This window comes from Lineus longissimus, chromosome 12 (assembly GCF_910592395.1).
Source record: "Lineus longissimus chromosome 12, tnLinLong1.2, whole genome shotgun sequence".
Taxonomy (NCBI): domain Eukaryota; kingdom Metazoa; phylum Nemertea; class Pilidiophora; order Heteronemertea; family Lineidae; genus Lineus; species Lineus longissimus.
The window spans coordinates 14,919,251-14,944,092 of NC_088319.1; the positions used below are offsets into that span (position 1 = coordinate 14,919,251).

Consider the following 24,842-nt stretch of genomic DNA (forward strand, 5'->3'; position numbering starts at 1 on the left):
AATGATTGTGAAGTGGCATGTCCTGTCAGATTGTGACTACAAAGTCGTGATTTAAATAGAGAAATACTACAAGAATTTTCAATCGAAGGCGTTAATGATATCTGTTTACTACCTGTCATGTAAGTAAGAGGAATTTCCCAGCCGATTTTGATTCCAAACCGGTTGTTTTTGGCCCTATCTGTGTGTGGTCCTGGTCATATTGTACATTTTGTCTGATTTGCACACAAAATGTACAGTGTGTATTGAGTACAAGTGGCTGTGTGCAGCACTGTGAGATTTTAAGAATTGATTGTATTATGACAAAGATGAGTCATATTCAGGGGAATGCATGTCATGATGTGGGGGCAAGGCATATTGTTTTGTCCTAACAATATAAATGTGATTCTGACCTGTGTGTGAGTGACAAGGACAGCGAAAGACGAAGACATTGGAGGACCAGAGAAACTAGTCAGCCTAGTGTCGTTGTGAAAAAGCCTGGGAACGAGTTTACAATCCCCGATCACAGCCCAAAAAAAGGTCATCGGTTGACAAACGAAGCACCACTGTTGAATGGATTTATAGTTGAATGCGATCAAACTACGTCATTTCCGATCAGGGATGGTAAATTTTAACCAAAGCCTGATCTTCTTGTACTCTAAACACGGGAATGACAGGACTGAGGATGAGTCGAATCCAGAGGCCAAGAATGCATCTCTTCTGCCCTCCATCAGTTTGACATAGTTTGAAGTCGAGATCACCCAAGATCTGCATGAACAACACGTTGTTTGGGAAACCTTAAGGGCCATTTACGGTTTCCTCCCTGAAGCCCCCTCTGTCTTATTTTCATAAGCCTATGTATAACCTTACCTAATGGTTTCTAATTGTGGTCTGCCTGACAGAAAATCTGAGCATAAATTGATTGCATAGAAAAAGTGTAAACTCATTATGTGTAATTTGTGCCGTGCATTGTATGCCTACAATATTTATGATATGAGTGAGTCGCCAAAAGCAAAAAAGTTCCCAACCTACATTTTCTCACCACATTATTTCGATCGAAAATGTCAGCCCAATCATTATTCAGAAATACTGCAGAACTGGGAAATTTTGCGTGCAGGAAGTTTTTGGAACAGGTGTTAAAGTATTTTGTAAACGTATTATGCCGTGAAAGTATGGTGGTTTTCCTTGAAAATGTGGGGAAATTAATGATACCCCTAACTCTTACTCTTACTCACTTGATTATTTTACATAAAAACAGCTTGAAATTTCATTTTGGACTTGGGCCAGTTTACCTACCACGTGCCTACCTGTGAAGCTGCTAATCGTTCACTTATCTTATGATGTTATTAATGATCAGGCCCCAATGGAATGGAAAGTAACTGCACTATTGAATCTTTCACAGTGAGTAACAGCAGTTAGAATCTTAACTGTATACATGAACATTGTGCCCCAGGTGATTGACTTGCACTACACAGGCCCTGCTCAGTTCTCACTGGTTCCAATGTATGATGCTAGTGGTTTCAATCTCGTCCCTGCTGCTGCAGCTGCGCTGTTGCCATGGAATCCTTGAATTCCCAAGAGAAGACTGTGGCTGATGCATAGCCATTACTTTTAGAGTCTTACATTGGCCCAAATTGATTTTAATAACAGTGACATTGATTGCAAACTGTGGTTAAGGGTTGACCATAGGTGCCAGCATGATGATTGGCTGATGACTACCTTGACAGATGTCTCACGGTTTTAAAACAGATTGCAAACTGTTGTTTATTTAGTGAAAATGAGCCACTATCCCCCAGGGGAGTGCTGAGAATCCTCAATATTAGTTTAGGGTAGTGACTCATATGATTGCAATTGCAACATCTTCTGTCTCTTGGGATTGGAGCCTGTAATATTAGCTACACATGTAGGACTATCGTTGCGGTGATGTTGCATTGGCATTGCTACAAGTAGCAGTGGAATTGTGATTCTAAATCAAACATGTCAAATGCCAGTTATATGTGGATAGATAAGGAATTTCTTAATTGCAAAACAAGGATCCTTCCTGGATTCCATGACATTTCCTTTCTAATCAGGTCAGGGTCATTGAAATTCAAAATATTTATCATTTGTTTTTTGACATTGAGCTTGTTCCTATTTGAACACTTGAAGTCCATAAAGGCCTACCTTGTGTGTGTCAATGCAATGGGCCTACATGGTGTACATGTATTGTTATCGAGATTTAAAAGTAACACATCGCTAGTTTTAGTGTAGCAATACAAAGCATAGCCCTATTATTCCAGTTCATGAGATAGACATCAATCTAGTCAATAAAATGAAACTTGGTTGATGATTCAGGTCAATTGGGTTATCTTGATACAATTATTGATGAAGGATGGCCTTATCGCTGGCAGTCTTTCTGGGTAAATGTTCACTTGGTCTATTACACATGTTCATGTCACATCCATGTCACATCCATGTCACATCCTTGTTGATTTTGTCTTCAACCTCTGGACAAGGAAATGATGGTAGTAAAAGCCTATAACCCGTTTCCTTCCTGTTCAAAAGTGAGTTGAGAGTATTGTATGAGATGTGGCGATTAGGCCTACATGTACATCTGAAGCCGAATGACATTTGATGTGAGTACAAAAGTACCTGTGGATAATTGATAGAGACACCGGACGTGTGGGCAGTCAATATGACTATATTCTTTCCTTGAAGTCTATGCATGGTTTTTTGTTGTGGGGTTCTGAGACAAGAGTCCTTCTGGGAAGAGAACGATGAATGAACTGTTAACTGTGTGTCTACTTTGAGTGTGACTTCAGAAGTTAACGGGATCTGTTAGGATATAGGAGTACATGTAGTTTATAGGTTTAGATCATTTCATTTTGTGGTGGATTAGGCCTACTCTGGTTTTCTTGCAAGGTACACACATGAAATCATTCACCTAGTCTATCAGCTGACAACTGCCTCAATTTGAGGAATAACAGGTAGATTATCTTAAAAATTGGCCCTGATAAGCTTGGTAAGTAGGACATGTCTCTCAATTTATGTTTACCTTGTCTTTGTGTTTTGTATGGGTGAGGCCAGAGCTGGGGGCCAGACAGGATTGATATTCACTTTCAGAGATGATGCCAATGGGTAGTGGCACAGTAGCACCTGGCTCCACCAGATACCCTGGAAAGATCATGGGGTGGCATTTTCTTCTCGTGTTCTCTTACAGATTGGAGTTACTCCTGTTCTCACTTTCTCTTTGTTGCCTATTTTGCTTATTTACCCAATTATATGAAATATCCATTTTTTTTAATTTTCAGGTGCACTTGGACCTTTAAATAACATGACAAGATGATCGTTTGAAAATTTTTGAAGTGGCAGACGTAAGGTTGCGAATAGAAAATGGCAGAGCAAAAACCAAAGCAAGGTGCAAAACCACCCACGGCACCAAAACCGAGGGCATCGGCAGCTTCAGGCATGTCGGGGATGCCTTCGATGATCAACGATGAAGGCCTAGACAGACTCATGGAGCGCTTTGGCAACCCGTCAATGAATTTTGGTCCTGGCAGCGCAGCTTGGAAAAGTAAATTTGATCAAATGGGTGGTATGAGTAGCGCTGGTACTGGCAGTGGTACAGGGCAGCAGCAGACTGTCGTCACACACACGCGAGTCACGACGGGGACGGGGACCACTGAGACAAAAATTACCCGGACGTCCTCCAGGGAGATGAAGACAATGTCACAATTCCGCTCATTTGACCAAAGTAATAGAAATGTGGTTTCTACAGATGGGTGCGGGATCCCGGATTCTATCCGTTCTTTGGGTAGCCTTGGTATGGAAGGTGGGAGCGCGTTTTCTCATCAGCCTAGTGTCAAACATTCATTCGGGAGTCTGAAAAGACGATTCGAAAATTTGGATTTGGAAAGAAGGAGCAGTGAACCGGTGTTCCCTGAGGGGTTGACTCAGCAAGAAAACCTAGTCCAGAAGCTCTCCAGTGGATCTGGTACCACTGAGTTGCATGTTAGTGCTAATGATGTGGCAAGTGAACAAAGCAGTGATTTTACAAAAAGACCTGCCTCAAATACCTATCAAATTAACATGAAAGCTGGTACAACTGTCAATATGAACAGTTCTGTGGATAAATCTAGCACCTCTCCAAGAGCTCAGCGTGGTGTATTGAAAACTGATCAGAATGGTCGCCCTGGTTCGCCTAAGTTGTCTTTATTAGGAAGTAAAGGTGTGAGACAGATACCTGTTAATGTTGTAACCTCTGACGCTGTTGGTCCTAAAACTTCTGCTCAACAACCCAAAATGAAAGTGACGAGATCGACTTCTGAGAACCCACCAAGTAATAAAAAAGCTGCTGTGAAAAGACCAGAGCCAAAACCACGAACAACTGCTCCACGTACAACCACACCACCTCGTACAAACACCCCACCACGCACAACCACACCACCTCGTAAAAACACTCCACCAAGCCAGTCTCACCAAATAAAGGTTATTCGTGTTCAAACAGACCCCAAGGAAATTCCATTAGTTGACTCACAAAAGCAGAATGCAAACAAACCAGAGAGTCTTTTGGAAAAATATAAAAACGTCAAGGCTGCTGCGGATTCGGCACCGCCGAAACAAGTCGTAGATATACCGATTCGTATCGCTAAGGTGGAATCGGAGGCCAGTGGGTCAGGAAGTGATTACGAGGATGTCATGATTCCTCCGCAGAATCGAAGTTCCGATAAAAATGCTCAAAAAAGTCCCGGCTTGCACATCCGCGCTGATCGACTCGTGCGTGCTCCTTGCAGTGATACTGACTCATCTTATTCGAAAGAGAGCCATGTGCAAAATACTAGCGAGGATTCTGATTCGGGAGATGATTATGACGAAGTTTATGTCAGCGATGGCCGGTTAAGATTTCTCACAGAGCCCGTCGATAGACGGATGCAGTTCATTCAGAAATTGGACGCAGAGAATAATAATTTCCACGATGTTCCAATCGAGTATATGGATGCGGGTTCAGGGGTCGTTGATGACGAATCAGATTCTGATGAAGGTTACGAGATGGTGGATGAGTTCTTGGGCAGGAAGTCTCATTTGGCAGGTGAGTGAGGAACTGAAAAGTTGAATGTACCCTCTCCATATTGCTTGGTTATGTGAGAGCATAATCGCGAATGATGTCAGTTGACTAGTGTTCAGGCAAGACCAGCATGCAGCCAAATATTGCTCATGAAAGCGGTCATATCCAGCTACACCTGAACTAACTCCAGTCCCTAGTCGAACTGTCCAAAAGTTAAAAAGTAAACATAATGCCTGTTTGAATTGGTCTTGTCCACAAATTGGTTCTAAAAGCATATCTTTGCATGTACATAAAAAAGTTAATGTTTGTTGATTGTCTGAATGCTGAACAGTGTCTAGCAGTATAAGGGATTTTAGAATGCATCGATGGCCTTGAACATGAGCGCAGTTTAATGGTCGAGGTTAAAATTGTTTACATAAGACGTGTTCGTACATGCTGGATTTGAATTTTTTTAAATAAATCTCATCATTTCAGTTGAGGAAGTTTCCAACAGAAGAGGAGCTAGCCAAGGGTAAGTGGCCAAGCAACCATTGAATGCAAAACTGAAAAGCTACAGGTCTTGTGGCATTTAAATTAAATGATAAAATGATCTGGTGTTTCACCGAATGGCTCGTTTGATCTGGGGAAGGAAAGAAGCCAAGGTATGTGTCGTAGAGGCAACCGTTGGTCGCCAATACGCATTCTTGAGTATGACGCTTGGAATTTCTTCCGCCTCCTCTTCCATAGGTTATCTTGATGATATATTGCTCCTAGGTACATCATTTGCATGGTAGTGTAGACAAAGCGTACACAAAGATCTCCACCTGTCCAGAAGAGGCCATGATGGATGTGTTCGTGGTGCTACTTTTTCTCAGATAGACCGTATCCTTCCAATCTGTTCCTAACAACTGAAGTCAGCTGAGCTGTTCTGATGCAATTTATTATTGTGTGGAGTGTGTACCTAGCTGCAGCATAGAAAACCAACCATGTGGGTTTGTTTCCAGTTTAAGCAGCTAACTATTTGCTGTATGGAAACTAATTACCGGTGAAGGAGCTGTCTTTCAGCCATTCTTCAGTGGATTAAGGTGTGTAGGTTTACAGATCGATGCATCATTGCTACAGTAGGTCTCTGCAAAGGCCAACGGTTAAAATCTGCTGAGCTTCTGCCCTCACCAGAGAAATTTCACTATCAGTGAGTGTTTCTACCTGTTTTGACTTGTTGTGAAAAATAATCGACATTGTCAAGGCTACCTTGGATTTGTTTTTTCCAGTTTCTGCAGGTATATGAAAATTTGCAATGAAAGTGGAGGTTGAGAGTCGGTCTAACCAAGGTTAGGAATTTACAAGTTCAGGCCATTCTTGTGAAAGTGGATTATTGTGTTGCCGGAGCAGTTCATCATTAGTTGTGGTGCTCTTAAACGTTTTTTAACCTTATTTTGGTTAAATTTGAGTGCTACTGCTTATGATATCCTTCTGTTCATTCTCAGAGGTCATACTAATAGGCTACTGTGGTGAAATTCTGGGAAGATGGAAAGTGCACCAGATGAAAGGCTTACTATTATCTCATAACCCGGCTTTACACAGATTATGGTGTCCGGCTTAGCTCTTCTTTCCCCGCTGTTTTGTGCCACACCACCATACTTAAAACGGATAAAAATTATCTCTTTCGTGACAACAGGATTTTGGGACATTCGGAGGACCAGGAAGAGCCAGGAATGTTAATAGTTCCTTGAAACCCACGCCAGTTCATCCAGAAATACAATATTGGGTTCTCCCCGGGAACGAACTCAGGCCCTGTTGCATTGTAGCCTGTGGGCTCTGAGGTTGTTACTTCGATTTTATGCTGGCTAGTATTATGGCAATGTCAGTCGTTACCCCATTATTCCACATAAAGGTTGTGTTTGGTCAGCGCCAACTCCTACATGCATACTATTCGAAATATGGGTTATATCTCATGATAATTAGATCAAACAATCTATGCAGGCATCATTTAGATTATACAATCCAACCTGTCAGTCCACATGAATACAATGTACACATTTGCGTTTGATGCTCCCCATACTTTTCGTTGTTTGTGCTTCAGCCTGGCAAATAACTAAAACCATAGGCTTCGATCAGCAAAATTCAGATGTTATTCTCTTCAGATTTTTGCAACTTCCTTTTCATAAGATAACGTTTTTCAAACAAAGTACAAGTGGATTTTACTTCTGCAAGGTTTGAAACAATTTGTTGTGTCTGATGAGTGATGTTCCCTGTAGGCCTACTTCAGGCTGAATTTTCTTGGGGTGGATGAAAAGATCGAGCAGCTATAAAGCTAAGGTAATTCTGCCAGATACGTTTCCTATCACAAGGTGCTATTCTTCTACTACAAACATGCACAAGTTTTTCTTTCTGCATGGATCGCTTGAAGGAATTCTCAATAGACTCTAGGACTAGGTTCTAGTTTGTTTTCAAGCGGATCCATGTGTGTAAAAGTCGTTGGTAGAATCAAAACTGGTGCTTCATGGCAAGAAAACGTTAAAGAAATCAAACACGATTGACACTGGCCTAATTCTTAGATAAATTTTATCAGTACGATGTGGGGGCCAGTATATGCATGGTCATCTATCATAGTCATGAAATGTCAGCCATTTTCCTAGTGCTGTGCCCAACAAGTGGTAAATAAGCTAAGGTAGGGAGAGTGAAAATGGATGCCTGTGTTAGGCAGGGGTGTTCATTGCTGCATTTAGAGGGGCACATACCTTTGTTGGCACAGTAGGAATGTATCCATTGGGTCAGATGTCACTCCAAATGTCAAAGGTCAAAAAGTACTTGCCCCATACTTCCTCTAAAAGATTTTGTTTTGTTTTGTGCTTGTTAGAAACACTTTTAATCACAAAGGCCGCCAAAACACCTGAGGTGATGTTGGTGTTGACGCAACGCACTATGATGCATGATGTATGCAATGCATGGCATCATGTTGTTGACCCAAATGATGCTATAAAAAGCCAGAGCCATGGCTGACTCTGGTATTTGAGGATGAAAATCTCCATGATCTAGGGCCCCGTCTCACATTGAAGTGTTAATTGGTGTGGGAATTTGAACCCAATAGTCCTCCACTGATACTTTATTGTAACTCTTCCAATTAGTCTGAACTGCTGAATGAGGAAAATGTGGCTGGCAAAAGCTGTCTGACCTTGCCATACAAGATCTCGGGTAACTACCACAATGTCAAAAAAACAACCTCTAATGACTCATGGATGGCCATTGACTGCACTTGATGAGAATTAATTTTCGTTTGCATACTTTTACAAGCAGTTTTGTTTGAAAATGATTGGCCTTTAAGTCTGATACCGTCATTCAAAACTTTTCGACTTGGGATGTACTTATTGGGACAGCTTTGATTACATTCGGTTTGTGACGGATGTCTCTCTTTCTCAATCTAAGGTTGGTTTATCGCATAGTTCTTTCAGGTTTGACTGGCTGCTTCCAAGCGATTTGGTTCTTTCTGCTTTAGAGTTCGAAGGTTCCCTGTCTTGCTGAAAATGTCTTGTTTTGAAATTCCCCAGTGTTGGATTGATGTAGGATTGTGGGGTTGGCCTCCAAGTCACATCCAGAGGAAATCGGGGTTGGATGTTGTCTTCTCCGACCCTTCAAACAAACCCCTGAGATATTTCCCCTAATTGGCTGAAGTACACCCCCAGTTTCCTCAGGTTGCCAAGTCCTTATTGCTTTTTCCTCCTTCAAATCATTGTCTAAATCATCAGCCTCTTGACAATGACAGGATAATATTATGGCATTGCCACTACAACTTTGCATTTGAATGGAGTTTCGGGCCAAAGTGAATGGCATATTGGTTGAAATTACTATAATGGGTTGACCAGGCCTATACCCACTCTCCTACTTGTAATTTTGTAAGCTACTTATCTTAAACAAAATGCCTACATACTTTATTTACATTAGAGGTATAGATGAATGCACCTGTGTACATGATGTATGTACTAGACTATATATATTTTTCAGGAAATTAGGGCCTGGTCGACGGAATCAGAATAAGGCTCGCTATCAGACGGATCCCGGTTTGAAATCCGGCTTTGCTGTCTACAGCAAAGAGGTAAGATGAGCTAGCTCTGTGATAATGATTTTGCTCCTCTTGCATTGTTTTTGCATGCCAATACTGTTAGCGCCTCAAGTAATGTGCATAGCGGACATGTTTTGGGGCTAAATGTTGCTACATTATCCTGACTGAACAAGTATATTTTTCTCCCGTAAACCTGATCCCAAACAGATGGCTTATCAGATACCTGAAACAGATAACCTTTCTATTAACCCATTCCTGAATACATATTGTATCACGCCATTGATATTCGTCTAGCTGTCGATTGAAGTAGACTGTGTGTCGAAAATTTCTGAACTATTTTCGATGTTTATCTTGTGAACTATGGTTTTAAAGCCAATGGTCTGCTATGGAAGGATGTTCTAATCTCTAGTCAAGGTGGGATTATTTCAATTTTCTAATATCCAGGAAGCCGTCTCGGACCCTGATGAAGAGTTTTACGATGACGTGACTAGCAAAGATCAGGACGACCATTACGAACCTGTTGGCCAGCCGTATACGCAACCAGAGGGTGATGACGACAAATCTCACCAGGCAAACGCTGTGAAACAATTTGGTAGGAAGGCCGCAGGTCATATTCATGCGTTCAAGAAAAAATTTGCAACGCGACTTTTCAGTAAAGGATTAGAGGACGAAGACCTAAAGTCGAATAGCATTGACCCACTTGAGGGTCAAGAGAAGGGGAGGAGTTTGTCTCAACCTGACCCAACATTGGAGGCTTCTTTGAGTTCTAAGTCGGATACAACCCTTGATTCCGAGTTAGATACGAATCAGAAAGTGCGTTCTTTGAGTGACATTCACACGCCAAGGTTTGGGGTGTTTCCCGAGGGTGATCCCCCTGACAGGCCTCCTCCGAGGTTAAAGAGGAATACTGCTGATCTCAACGCTGTAGTTCCACCTCCTAATATTTCCTTAGGTCCCAGGTAAGTCATGTTTAGTACAATCCCATTCAAAATTTTGAAATCCAAATGACGTTACTTCTCAGTTCTCAGCCTCTATTGCTTCAGCTCACGAATAGACCTTCTGAATTGGAAGTTAGATCCATCTGCCATATTGGCAGGGTCGTATAGTAATCCAGAAGTAAACCAACTACATAAAGGCAACTTAAAAAGTTACTTGGCCGCCAACTATCCAGTCAAAGTCAGATTCTAAACTTGGTCTTTTACAGTTTTCCAGACGGGTATTTGGGCAACCCTCAATTCTCGCATTCCCTTGAAAATCTTGTGTCGGGCTTCCCAAAAATGGACCTCAACGCCAGACCACCGGCAGCTCTCCCACGAGATGGTAAGATTATCAACCAAAATCTCACGTTTCAGAAAATATGACACACAGATCTTGAAAACTTATCAAGTACGAACAACTCCGGTCATTGTGATCTTATAACCGCAAGGTCATTGGTTGAATTCTCAGATGGATCAGCTATGTTTCATCTTTGTGTCCTTGGGCAAGGCACTTAGACCTACTTATACTTCTGTTTACCCAGGATTGAGTGGGTACCAAGCTGACAGCTATGGTCGATATGAAAGTTAGTCCTTGTTCGTCGGTAAGATTTGGTACTGGAATGTTCAAGGTTTTGGCTGGTGTAATAATTGGTTGGGAAAGCACTAAAATCGATAGCCTAGTTAGCATCACACGGTATCATTGCCTGGAGTAGGCCTTAGTATAGCAGTATAAGTAACCTACTACAAGTAGGTGTTGAAAATCTATCTGCACCTGAGCCAAACAAATTTATGGGAAATGGAGTACAGTTTGTTGTGTGCTCTACTATTAACTTCATTAATAAGACTACCGGGATCTGGAATACGAAGAAGAACACTGCAGCAGCTGTTTGCTCTCTACCTTCCCATAACAAAGAATATTGTCACTCAAAAACGTGGGAGTTGGAGAGCATCCTTGACTTGTAAACTCTAGAGCTGGGCATTATCTCAGATTTTCGCTACTCTGACCTCCACTCACCGTCGTCGTAATCATGTACCAATGAGCTGTCATGTTGTAGTACCGGCTTGTTTGATATTGTTGGGAGTTATTGCATGATTGCAAATGTGCACCTATCGTCACGTTCGTAATCTAGTCATCTCAGAATTTTGCACCTGTTTCACGTGTCACACCAGACAATCAGGTTTCAGTGGTCGTCAGCAAAAAAGCAAGCAATTTGACCCATTTCCCCGAAAGTTTCATGACAACTTTGCGCTGATTGCTGTAATTTTCCAAGCTAGTGTGGGTGTCACAGAGAGATTTCGCTGGAACTTTCCAAGACCAACCAAACTTAATTCTCTGGTGTAACCTTTTAGTATCCACTGCTTCCTTTCATTCTGATATACTGCAAAACTTCACTGCAAATATTTCATGGACTTCAACTCATTTCACTTCATGCTGACAAGATTCACCTGTGCTTCAATGTACTATTTGTGCAGAAAATTGGATTACATTGACTTGGATGTTGTGAAGATGCTTTTTGATAATTTCCTGCTTTTTAAGCTTTTTGAGCTTTGAGTCTAATGAAATTATCATAAAGTATAAACCAGAAAGCATTTATCGGCCCTTCTGGCAAGCTTTTAGCTTTGAAATTGGTCAGGAAAATCTTTGAGAAACACACCTGTATCATTATTTTGGAGAAGAATAACTTCTCTTAGCTCACCTGACATATTTTAATTTCTAAGTCGTATTTCAGATTAATTCCTACCCTCAGAAACTTTCATTTCCTTTACGTCATCTATTTTGGTATAATGTACAATGTTGTCGCTCAAACTTTGCTAATTCATCCTTAATCCTTTACCGATTTCACGCCTGCTTATTTTAAAGCGACCTCATCCTCGTCAGTTTCCACGACAACCAAATCATCAAGTAGTCACACAAGTTATTCATGGACCAATGAAAACGGGGTATCAAATAGTACGACTACTACGAGTAGCAATATAGGTAACTAGATCTGTTTGTCGGTGTTTGGGTGGACCCCCAACTATCTGCATCATGAGCTCCCCCTAGGTTGAGGCTTTCCTAGAGTGTTCTGTTATAAACCTGCCACTAAAACTTTGCGCCTCAAGAAAATGAAAAAAGCATGCCAGAAAAGCAAAAAAAGCATATCAAGAAAATCAAATCAAATTCAGATGAGTTATCAGTATGGTCCTAGTTTACAGATGAAATATCCTCGAGTTGTCATCGTACAAATCGATGAGTTTATATTCGGAGTGTGCTATTTGATTTTCTTGGGGTGCGGCCAAATTTAGCTCGGCTCCTGTGCGTACCAAGTAGTGTAGTTCTTAACCACGTTCAACGAGCTCTAACGAGCTGACCGTCATCGCATTGTGTGATTCACATTGTCCCTTGGTATGTCCCTTTGAAAATGTAGGTCAAGTTGTCAAGTTCTCCATGTACATAAAAGGAAGTAAATAAAATAGATGTTGTTAGGTCTATCTTTAGATGTGTCATTAAAGAGATGCTTGAAATATCTGAATTTTTTTTGTAAGCTGTTGCAGTCATCTTTTCACTTTTAATGTGAGCTTAGCCTGACACTATCATGTTTCCACTCTTAAAGTGAGCTCAGCCTGCACTTCTGGCATGCTGAGGAAGAATGTTTACTGTGGTGAGTCAAAGTTGAATGGTGCTGTACAAAAGCTTAGTATTTATTTCCTGCTTTGTGAAAATGGCAATCACCTTTAAGAAATTATTGTGGTTGTTGTCGCAGCCACATTACTCATCTTACTGTAATAGATTATGATAGTTGAGATTGTCAGAACTTCGAAATGCAAATCTTCATATTGGCATGCGGTGGTGGAGAACATTATAGAAATGAAAGATGAAATTTGCCTTCGCCTTCTACAACCGTATGACATGTTTTATTTTAACATGTTTAACCAACTTTATATTGCTTGGATTGTCAGACTCTGAGTCACTCTGATCCCTCACCTGCTCCAAATTCCATTGTGTGATAAGTTCCTCAATGTCATTTTCCCGTGAACCCTTTGCCTCAGAATGTGTATTCTTATTTTTGTATATGTTGTGGATTTGCTTTGATATACTGCTTGATGTCTTATACTTTTCGTATATTAATCTTGGGTGGATTCAGAATGATGTTAAATATTTACCAACACCATAATTTTACTTCCTTGATAAATTTCTTTATGACATAGTTCCAAGAAAAGAAACAGTTACAATGCATGGGATGATCTTAAATTAAGATTTGCTACATGTATCGGCAGTGCTGCATGTATGTGTATAGTGACTAACTGAACTGTTGTTTTCCTGTTTAATACCAAATATAAAAACATCAGTTAACATAAGTTTGCCTGACGGAGCACTGGCACTTTATAGCCCCCCCCCCCCCCCCTTTGAAAGGTATACCAAGGGCCTTGATTTTTATGTTCAGTTTCCATGAATTTCTGGATCCAACCTCTTTTGACATAAATATTCTGCTTGGATTTTACTTCGTATTAATTGATTGTTGCCTAGTCTCTGTCTGGTGATTTTTCTCATGGGATCAACTATGCCGTACTTCCTTGGACCAAGACTGCATCGTATTAATATTGCTGGTGACCCCCTCGAAACGGCTGGGGAATAACTGGTACCACAGGGTTTTGGCTGTGTAGAGAGATAGAAGTTGGGGATAATTTGACAGTATGGATTCCTGTGGGCTAATGGTATGCAGTCAACGGACCCGGTGTGGTAACGAAAGAATTACGACCAGGAAGTCCTCATTGGCTAGATGTAACCCAGTGTAGGTTCGAGAAGAACGGCATATCAGCTCTAATGACAGAAGTCTTGGCATTGAAGCTGCGGAAACTGGTCAGATCACATAAGTCCCACTCCTTGATGGTTGCACCCTTTCCTAGCATGTAATTACGCTTGTCACGCTTTCACCCTCCTATTTTGTTGTTTTGTTTTAGAAGAGAGCGTGGAAATAATGAACAGGCTGAATGTATCGCCGTGTTTAGCTCGGCGAAATAAGGAGTCGAAAACAGGTTCTTTTGATCGTCGGCGATCAAGGGCTATGATTAGTAAGTTAACACACTTGCTTTGTAAATAGAAATAGTGCGTCACGCTATACTCATATGCAGAGATGGACCTATCACCACTATATAGAGAAAGGAACAGGGTAAATATTTGCAAACATTTTCAATAAGATACAGAAAGTGTGAGTCTGGAGACAGTAGGGAACCTACCGAAATTGCTCAAAAGATGGCCTTGTTTTCTTTGCTCATAACTGTAGTACTCCATGCTCTCTCGCATGCTGTCAACACATGACAGACAAAATGACAAAAGAACATGTTTCGTGTTATTTTGTCCCTGGTGAGCGAGTGATGTCAGGAAGGAAAATCACATTTGTGAATAGTGAGAGAGCCAGGAACAGATGCAATGGCTTCTAAATCTAATCCTGCTGTCTCATAAAGTACATGTGAACAGTCAAATATCAAATGATCTGCTATTTGATGTCTCCGAGGGATAATTTTAGGGTTTTTGCTGATCTGACAACATTTGTGGAGCAATACATCATATAATATGCGATTGTATCCTTAATGAGAGTAAAACGTGTCACCATCTCTGTTGTATTGTATAGATATATTATCAGTGAATAGAAATCTTCTAAACAATGCTATTCGCATGTTAAACTACATCTGGTGAGCTGTTCCTACCTATGGGTGTCAGAAGTCACTGAGATAGTGCATGTCCATTACTTCCTTGTTTCTTTTCTAACTTCTTCGAACGCTCACTGCTTCTTACTAAACTCGCTATACCTGTCATCCCTGTTACATGTACCGGTATGAATGTTGTGGTTCTAACTCATATGCCTGTGATTCTGTCTTACCTCTACTACTCTAAACTTAAAAGTTATACTCGGCTATTTTGCATGGTTTGAAGAATTGGTACCTCACTAGAGGTATTGGTTGTCTCCCCAAAACGACACAGTGTGGTCAAATCTGAGGTGGCAGCCGAGGTTTTGGGGCGAAATTACAGTATAAAACACAGGTCTCGAACTTGACATATCATTCAGGGATGTCAAATGTAACTATGGTAACTGTGAGAATAACAATTCTAATTGTTTCAAACATTGTCAAAGGAGATTTATTGGATTGTTTTCGTTTTCTAGAACGTGAAAGTCGTAGCAGCCACAGTACTAACGCGGGAAAGACTGTCACCAAAGTGAAGAAACAAGACGATTATCTCCACATGAGTCGAACAGAATCGTAAGTCACTATTTTGTCAAATCGTTTTTCAAAAGAATTGACATTTGAGCTCCACCTTGGCTTGGGGAGGGGACGATTTGTAAGTTTGAAGTGGTAAAAATATGTAACCAAAATCATCATGTTGGCCATTTCAGGAAGGTGCTCGGTGACGACAGTAGTAGCGATGACATGGATTACATCGACGCAGGAAGTGAAGAGGATAGATTAAAAGCATTACAACTGAGTATGCAGAAGTCTGGAGCCAAAGTTGAAATCCACGGGGAATCAAGCTCAAGTTATCTTGAACTGGTAAGTTGACTTTTGGCAATATTTCTTCTTCATGTGTTGCAGTTACAATAAGGAGGGGTCAAGTCCAGGTCCGTGTTGTCAAAATGTCACCTCGCTCACTTTCTCATTCTTGGTTATTTCCATGCGTTTTGAAAATTGAACATTTGACTTCAAATATCTTGTTTCTCCTGCAGCTTGATAACAATGTGATAACCCAGCTGAAGCGTGTGAATCGCTTCCAGTCACGATTCGGCGGTGATGAAGCGCCGTTGTATCAAATTTACCACAAGAAGATGTGCGTTGCTGCAATCAGGGAAGATGAGGGGGCGGACAGTGACGGTAAGGATTTAGATTTTATTACCGTTCTCAGGACACCTCTCTATAAAGGACAGCACTTGTCAGTTTCAAGAATCCTAGATAGGTTCTGTTGTGCCCTTATAAATCTTGACCGAGGCTTTTCAGATGTCCTCATTATTGATTGAATACCTAGTCGGAGGATTTGCTAATTTATGAATGACTTATACTCACTTGTACATTTGCAGATGAGGACAACATATACACCACCTTTTCCGGCCCATCATCACCTGCTGCAATCGAGGCACCCCCGACATCGCCGCGGTGTGACTCTCCGGCACCAGACGCAGAGAACCAAGCCATTGATTATACAACCCCAAGTGTACAGACATTTGATTTGAAGACGTCATCGTCTGGTGCTGTCAGGTCCTTGTGGTGTGAAATGCCAGAGGTATTACACAATATTTTAATATTCGTACAGTGCAGTTGATACAAAAGGGTTGTTTACACAGGACCCAGCCAATCTAGATTGATTGTAGCTCGCAATGCTGTTCCATGTGATGCTGCATGAGGGTCTTTGTTACTCTTCTGTTTAGCGACTCCTGTTTCATCTTTGTTTCATTTCAGATTGTCGGACATTGATTTTAGACATACGATGGCCCAGTCAATACTCACCTCTCTGCTCAGCATCTACCAAAATCACATTTCCTCTTAAATGCTTTAATACTTGTCAACTACTTTTCAGGTGAAACAGAGCGGTGTGCTAAACAGATTAACTCCACAAGAACGGAAACTGCAGGAGACATTATTTGAGATTATCACCTCTGAAGCTTCCTATCAAAAAAGTCTTCTTGTCCTCGTGAATAATTTCTTATTGGACCCGATGTTTTCCGTGGATCCTAAGAAGTGTGCGATCAACAAGCGGGACAAGCATTTCATCTTTTCAAACGTTGTGGCCGTTATGGAGAGTAGCGAAAAGTAAGTCAGACACTGTTACTTTCGTTGCTAAATTTGCAAGTCTTAACTACAGTGCTCTGAGTCTGACAGATCCCTTTTGCGTCCTGATGCAAAGTGCAGGCTCTGAGGACAAGATGATGTGCATTGGAACGCTCCATTGCTTGCACAGTGTCATGATGTCATAGACCGATAATGCAGTCAAGTCATTGCTGAAATGGTTCATACTCCAAACCATCACAGAGGATGTGGCTAAATTTGTCCCTCCTGGATTCCTGTGCTGAATTCTCTCTCCTCCCTCTCTCTTTCAGTTTATTACGAGATTTAGAAGCCCGATGGCAGAAGAGCTGTGTATTGGATGACATCTGTGATGTGGTCGGTGATCACGCTTCGAAAAACTTTGACGTTTACGTCAGGTATTGCTCCAATCAGATGTACCAGTCGAGGACGTTAACAAAGCTTCTGTGAGTATTGTTTTAAAGGCCTCCTATGTTCATTAAAAATTTGAAATTTGTAGTTAAATTTGAAAATCATCCAATATGGTGAATGTGTACGGATAGATTTCAACCTTGCTGTTGTAGACAGATTCACAATAACACTTTATAAACCAAGTTTTGGCTGAGTTTCATACATGATAAATACACCACCCATGAAGTCTGTCTTCCTGCTGGTACATGCAGAGAGTTACATATCCCCCACCCCACTTCACATGGCATTGCTGCGGTCTTTTTAACAAAATGTTGATTTTTCCATTTACAGAGTAGAAAACAAGGAATTCCGTGAAGCACTGCACTCCCTTGAGAAGAACCCAGCATGTCAGGGCCTACCCATGAAGTCTTTCCTCCTACTACCCATGCAGAGAATCACGCGGCTTCCACTGCTCATCGATGCTGTGTGTCATCGGTGTGAGGTTGAAAAAGACAAGACGATTTATCCATCAGCAAAGAGAGCTTTAGAAGTTATCCAAGGGGTAAGATATGTACAAATCAGTAAATCGTTGTTTAAGGCACAAATTTGCCTTTCCAGAGATTTGTTCAGCACAAATCTCAGCGGAGATCACTTTCAGCAGCCATCTTTGCTTCTGTGGCTGCAGCACTCTCTCATGAAGAAACAGTCGGTCTTGGCCAGTGCTGAGTATTGATCACTTTTGACCAACAACCACGACTCTTCCCTCTTGCAGGTTGTATCGAAGTGTAACGAAGGTGCTCGCAATATGGAAAGAATGGAACAGATGGTGGAGATTGAAAGATCGCTCAAATTTAAAGTCAAGGTAAACATTTCATTTTGGAACAAAGGCAAAATCTGTGCTCTTATGATGTCATGAACTTCCATTTGGGCTCATGATGTGCTAATGATAGATTCCGGATTGGCTTTGTTCACAGAGAAATGATGTTTTCACCCCATCATGTCACCCCATTAATCTAAAGAGAGACCAAAATAATGAATTCATACATTTTTTGCAAATTGTGAAGACTGACCGTTTTGACTTAACCATATCATTACATGTTAATGACCTGCTATATTCACTTTCCAGAAATGTCCACTGATATCAGCGTCTCGGTACCTGGTAAAGAAAGGCGAGTTGTTACGCATTTCGTCCGAGACGACATCGACACTCAAACGTATGGTGAAGGCTAAGGCCTCAAAGACACCTATCTGGCTTTTCCTCTTTAATGATCTCCTCATGTTAACAAAGAAAAAAGGGTAAGAATTGGGATATTTTGACAGTATTTGGGAAAAGGGGGAGATGCAGCCTTAAAGTTGGAAGAGAGATGGTCTGGGGGCCCTCCCACGAGAAGAAGATTGCATCTGACAACGATATTCGGAAAAGTTTTGGCCAGGTGCCCCTCTCTCTCTCTGAGTCGATATGGACCAACGCAGCAAACGTCTAGTCGGGTACAGTTAGACGGCATCGTGTCGGTATCAAAACATCATTATTTTCATCAACTTGTACGCAGTTGTTTGCTGTGTGAACAAACTTCATGTAATATCATATCTCTCCGCATCTATCTTCATCGTGTCCACTCTTCATATCTTCCCAAGGTTTATGCTCAGGTAGGAGGTTTACTTTAAACAGTAAATGATGAATATTGTACCATTTTGATGTTGTCAGTCTTTAAACAATCCTTCATTGAACTCTTACAGTTGGTCTCACATTCTCACATTGGCCAATCGATTCTCCCTCATCAGTTAAAGTCCAGCCCCAGGTAGTCTATTCTGTTTCCCACTGGTTTATTGTTCGGTGACAGTTGAGTCATAAAAAGCGACCAATTTAAATTAATATTTTTTGGTTGCATGCTGTTGTGGTAGTCCAAATTCCATTTTCTTATACCAGCCAAACAGGGATTGCTCTTTTGCTTATAGTTTCTGGTATTTTACTTTGTTGTCTAGTTTTAATTCTTTTCACATTTTGATGCTTGATATATGTTTGCTTTTGCCAATAATTGATACAAGCAAAACTTGGCAGCCATTTTGGATTTTGGCAGCCATCTTGGTTTTGGTTTTGATTTTCAAACCTTTACAGAGGAATGTTAGCTTTCCTTGGCTTACATCTGTAGCCCTCAGTGTATTGTTCATATCTGTCAAATGTGTTGTGTGTGTGTGTCCCGCCTCTATAGGAAGCTTGAGATTTCATAGGCAGGGGCAAATCATTTAGAGGATGGTACATGTATATCATTGGATTAAACACTATTTCTGGAATTTGCTTGGAACGTTTATCAACGATGTTTACTCTCCAGAGAACAGTATGGTGTGTTTGACTATTGCTCAAGAATCAACATCAGTGTTGAGTTGGTGGAGGAGCCGGAGCATGACCCGAGGGTGCCAGAGAATCTGTCCAGCACCGTCAAGAACCTCTTCATCCTCGCCCTGCTGGAGAACCACTGCGGCAAACAAGTCGAGCTCATCTTATCAGCGGAGTCAACGTAAGTTTCTAGTCTGTGGTAAAATGTCTATTTCATACAAGGTAAATTTCTATTTGTTATACTCAACTTTTTGTTTTCTTGGTGAGATTGAACAGCAAATATTCTTTAAATCTGCAGGTCTGACCGTGCCCGGTGGATAGAGGTATTATCACCTGCCAAGGAGGAAAGTAAAGATGAGAAGGTTTACGAGTCGTGGGGTAAGTTGTTTGATTTAGGAAGTAGAAACTCAACAAGCTTGATGTGAATCTTGAGAGGACCTTCTTGGTTGGAGGTTCCGATACCCAGACTACACATACACAGGAGTTTTATACTAAAAGTGTTTTTCAGATAGATATGGCCAAAGGTGCTTGGCTGACCTCTTGTCACAAAACTGTATTAACTGTGTGATCACAGGTAGTTATGTTACACAGCCCTGAGAGTCCGGCTTACGTATCACAGATGAAGGTTCAAAAAAGTTAACACAGTATTCTTTGTCGATTTCAGATTGTCCTCAGGTTCAAGCCGTCTTCCAATACGAGGCTAAGCAGCCTGATGAACTCACGCTCGACGAGTCGGACGTCGTGAATGTGATACGAAAGATGGGTGACGGTGAGTTTCATCACTTTTAAATCCTGGTTTCTCGTTTTCTTCAGCATTTCTTTTCTAACCACTTTTCTCAGAACTTTTCTGGGTTGCTGCAGGGAAAACTTTCGCCAGGACGCAAGACAAGTTCACCTTACTAACATTCTGTTAGGTAGTTTTCATTTCTTTCCATTGCTTTGGTGTCGGTATGATTTCTGACGATGAATGGTACAAAAATATTGTATCTTCAAAAATGAATAGATGCACCTTATTACTGTGCAACCTCCCTTATAGTGGATGCCTCTCTAATAAGGACACCCCCTATCTATTGAGGACACCAGTTTCAGTCCATAATTGGTTGTTGCCATTCAATTTGACCTCTCTAATCAGGACACTACTCTGGTAAGGACAGTACCGTACATGTCATTCCCAAGGGTGTCCTTAATAGAGAGGTTCTACTCTCCTCTGTCCTGTGATAATGGTGTCACAGTGTTCAACTTCTGATTACTCATTTGGATCTATTAACAAACATAGCTAGAAATACCCTAGCAGAGTGTTTATTAGCCAAATCTTTAATCGACCTTCATGAATTAGGTCGTGAGATTCTTGAAGTCCATGTTTAATATTTCACTTGCAGGGTATATTATAAGGCCCTGGAACACCATCCACTAACTTATGCTTTCAAGTAACATACTTTAGTTTCAATTTTGCTAATTGCACTGCCAACATGTACAAACAATGCTTTTTATACGCACTGCTTTACACAGAATTTGTTTGTTCCTTGATACATTTCTCTATAAAACTCCTTCAAAGGCCTATAGGGCACCTTGGGACCTATCGACTGTTTGCTGCTGCATGTATTAATCGCCTACCCAGGGGGACTCGACATAGGGCAGTATTAGTCACCAACATGCAAAAATCTTCACGAAGGATTTGTCTTGTTTGACAAAAAAGGTCCTAGTGGGGAATCGAACCCACTACGTATCTGTCACAAGAATGATGCTCTCTCTCTCGCTCCATAAATTTGCAATGCTTGAAAGACTGAAATGTTGGCTGTTTGACTCGAGAAGACATTCGAGGCAGCGTGCATGGACAAGGATGTTTTGTTTATTTCTAGAATTACATGTAAACCAGGTGCCAGGCTTTTTTCTATCATTGTGACTCTTGAGCTTTTAGGTCTTACGCTAAAAAATGTTTGATTGCCAAAAGGTCATCAAAGTATGTGCATTATGCCTTCACAATATGATCGTTATAAGTTCAGATACTGTGTCAATGCTATTAAGTCAGTTGAGCCTCGCTGCTACACCTACATGGAAGCCTGTTACAGGTCAGACAGGCCTTTTGTACAGGTGCCCTTTCTACCGGGTTTAATTGTGTCGACGCAGTACATAGTAATGCATGTGCCTGTTTGCTTGGAGGAATTGATACCAAACTTGAGGTAGTGGTTGTCTCAATAAACACTGCAAGGGTGAAGCTAAAATGAAGCTTAAAACCTCAGTGCCAGGCTGAGGTTTCAGGTGAAATGACAGCTCCACTAGTACCGAGAGTAAGGTATCAGATTCTAATCTAAAACACCTCAAACTAAACATAGAAATTTGATTTGCGTGCATTTTGACTGCTTCTATATTTTGCACCAACCCCAGTGGTTGTGGATGCCTATCTTATAATGACTGCTGCCGCCTAAATGAGGCACTGTGCATTATTCACTGTTAACATTGGTACATTGTGACCAAGCTGTTTTAGAATTGACAATGAGAGCACTACCTTTATGAGGTCAGCATAGAACAGCATGCAGTGACATCCAGAATATTCAGTTTAGACAGCATTTTTAGACTGGTCATTTCAGCAGATGATCTTGGCTTTTGGTGTGGCCCTCTTTGGTCCATACAATAGATCGGGCACATGCTCAGAGTTGAAATACTGCTGGCTACTGAGTTGAAAAGTAGTTGAAACATTAAGGAAGTTCAAGTTAAAACTTGACACATGGTAGGCCCATTAGAGTTGATGATAATCATGTTGACACAGTACATTGGAGTATACAATCACATGCACAGGTTCACAGAGAAACCATGGATTTCCTTTATTCTCTTCCCAGAATATTATAACACGAATTCAATAGCACCAATAATCATTTCTGTTTCCTCTGATTTTAGGCTGGTTTGAAGGTGAGCGAATCCGTGACGGACAGAAGGGCTGGTTCCCGTCCAATCACACGATGGAGATAATGAACGCACACGTGAGAGCAAAGAACTTGAAACAGCGCTACAGGCTCATGGTGTTGTCACAACAGGCGGTCGTGGAAGGGAAAGGGAGTAATGTTAAAGTGCAGACGTCGCAGCAGAAGCACATGATTTGAGGGAGAGATACGTATTTTCAGGATTTTCAGACTTATGAGGCATTGCAGTTATTTCTCCACCCTTGCTTAGTATCATTGGACATTTCTAAGTGTTAAGACTACATGAATGTCATCATAATTGGTTGGCAACATTCATATATCATTTATGAAGATGAGCCTCTGGAAAGAATCGTTTTGTCACTGACGTATCATTATGGAGTGAACCACTTCATAACAATTTGGAGCGGGGTGGCATACTAATGCAGGTGTTCCACTCTCTATCCAAGTGTCTGTCTCATCATCAACAGAAATGTTCTAATACTTCTAATATTAAGGTACGTTTGTGGTGTATGTTATCTCCACCCAAGTATCAGTTGAACTCCTGTGAGTAATTAACACAGTAATTAGGCCTAGTTTACAGAACATCCAATGGTGCTCTTAAATGTCCCATCTTTGTTTAGAATTGACTGTAGATACTCTGTGAAACCCGGTAATACCCTCATGTGCCGCCAAGACGAAAGAAAAGGATTCTTCAGTACACTAATAACTTTGAATGAATGAACATTACTGTAAAAAATGTAAAAATGTAAAGAATGAATGTAACCACAGATATGGATGTCTAGATTAATGTTGTGTTAATGTTAAAATATTTCTTTGCTAGCCTCACCAAAACGATCCAAGCCCTGATGTAGCAATTTTTGGTAGTTGTCGCGGCATCTCGCATGCACAATTTTTCGATACACCGTAACTTGCAAATGTTGGGACTTTTCCTCTTGTGTAAAAAAGAATTTAAGTTTAAGTTTTGAACCCTTTAAAATTTGTCCAAATGTCTGTGTATCTTTAATGTAAGTGCTTTAAAATGCTAGCAAATATTGACTTCTTTCGAATACTCAATTTAGATGGACCTTCGGAACCGAATTGTCTTGTAATTATGTTTTTAATGATGGTGCACTCAAAATATTTCTTATTATTTATCATGAATGGAATAAGTGTCAATATTTTGATTCATTTACAACCTGATAACAATCATGTGCGGTCTGTACTTTACTGGTTAGCCTTGGGTAAGCTCACAACTGAACCTTTTAACACGCCCACTTCCCAGAATGGACTTATCAATACCTGACTTGCCAAACTCAGCTCGACGCCGAACTGCAGCGCCACTCGCGGACAAAGATAAAACAACTCGACATTTTTTTCACCGGTTTTCTCGCTGCGCATGCGTACCAGCGTCATCTTTTGTTGATTTCCGCTGGTACGCATGCGCAGCGAGAAACCGGTGAAAAAAATGTCGAGTTGTTCTATCTTTGTCCGCGAGTGGTGCTGCAGTTCGGCGTCGAGCTGAGTTTGGCAAGTCAAGTATTGCATTGATGAGAAGAGTCTATACAGGGAAATGATAATTTGTCTATTATACAGTAATTTAAGCTGTTGACATGTTTATGTGGGTATCCTGGATGTCTTCCGGATTTACACCACCCAATCTAAGCAAAAAGAATTCCCAAAAGATCATTTTATCAACTAGAGGACATGACTTGGTATAATGACTGAAGCCCAGTGAGCTTTGCTGCATATGCATCAAACTGACCTACCTGTCATCAGAGCTTCACAGAGCGAAATTTCATTCTACATCTGAGGTGACTGTCAAATTCTTTTTAATTTGAGCTCCCCAGCTTGTGACCGAGGCTAACTTGGGTTTTTGCAGACTTTAGTTTTGCTGAGCTTAGACTGTGTTTCGTTTGAGAACCATATGTGATTGATTGTATATTTTGTACCATTTATTTAGATTGATGTACAGAAACATATGCGCCAGGTATATGGGTCTTTTATCAAAAAGGTTCATAATAAAACAATCATTTTATATGCACACGAGGTTTTCAGTCTTTTTTCCATGAGGTATTGGACTATGATGCAGTCATCTCTAGCTGGGAGAACCTTTCTTTGGCTTGGTACCTGTGTGGAGATAATAGTGCTGCCACCTACATGTAAATTCTAATAATAGTATTGAGTTCTTACATGTACGTATATAGCGCTTTTCCATGTTTGCCTGATCAAAGCGCTTTTTGGGATATCATATTATTACCTCGGCCTCCACAGAAATCAATCGGGGGGTTTCAAGGAGCAACCAGAAGGCGTTCACTTGAACTTGGCCAGAAGGGGAACTAAGCATACTATTATAACATGCTGCCACAACCAGACCTAATAATACAGCATATGCTGTCTCAACCAGATCTGA

General features: G+C 41.0%; 1 protein-coding gene across 8 annotated transcripts; it reads left to right on the forward strand.

Moving 5' to 3' along the window:
- On the forward strand, positions 1-23,893 carry LOC135496459 (uncharacterized). Of its 8 annotated transcripts, XM_064785777.1 has the most exons (23): positions 1-119; positions 3,267-5,044; positions 5,495-5,531; positions 9,002-9,092; positions 9,504-10,018; positions 10,264-10,379; positions 11,898-12,014; positions 13,979-14,089; positions 15,181-15,277; positions 15,412-15,565; positions 15,739-15,883; positions 16,087-16,289; positions 16,584-16,816; positions 17,104-17,256; positions 17,552-17,762; positions 17,973-18,062; positions 18,327-18,496; positions 18,836-18,847; positions 19,531-19,716; positions 19,834-19,913; positions 20,200-20,304; positions 20,915-20,962; positions 22,431-22,570. In XM_064785777.1, exons 2-22 carry the CDS (start codon positions 3,349-3,351, stop codon positions 20,947-20,949), a joined length of 4,557 nt encoding a protein of 1,518 aa, XP_064641847.1. In that variant the 5' UTR covers positions 1-119; positions 3,267-3,348; the 3' UTR covers positions 20,950-20,962; positions 22,431-22,570. The 8 variants fall into 8 exon arrangements, with proteins under 8 accessions (XP_064641847.1, XP_064641843.1, XP_064641845.1 ...); XM_064785773.1 differs by lacking the exon at positions 20,915-20,962 and having other exon boundaries at positions 22,431-23,893; XM_064785775.1 differs by lacking the exons at positions 13,979-14,089; positions 20,915-20,962 and adding an exon at positions 12,631-12,678 and having other exon boundaries at positions 22,431-23,892.
- The last annotated feature ends 949 nt before the right edge of the window (positions 23,894-24,842 follow it).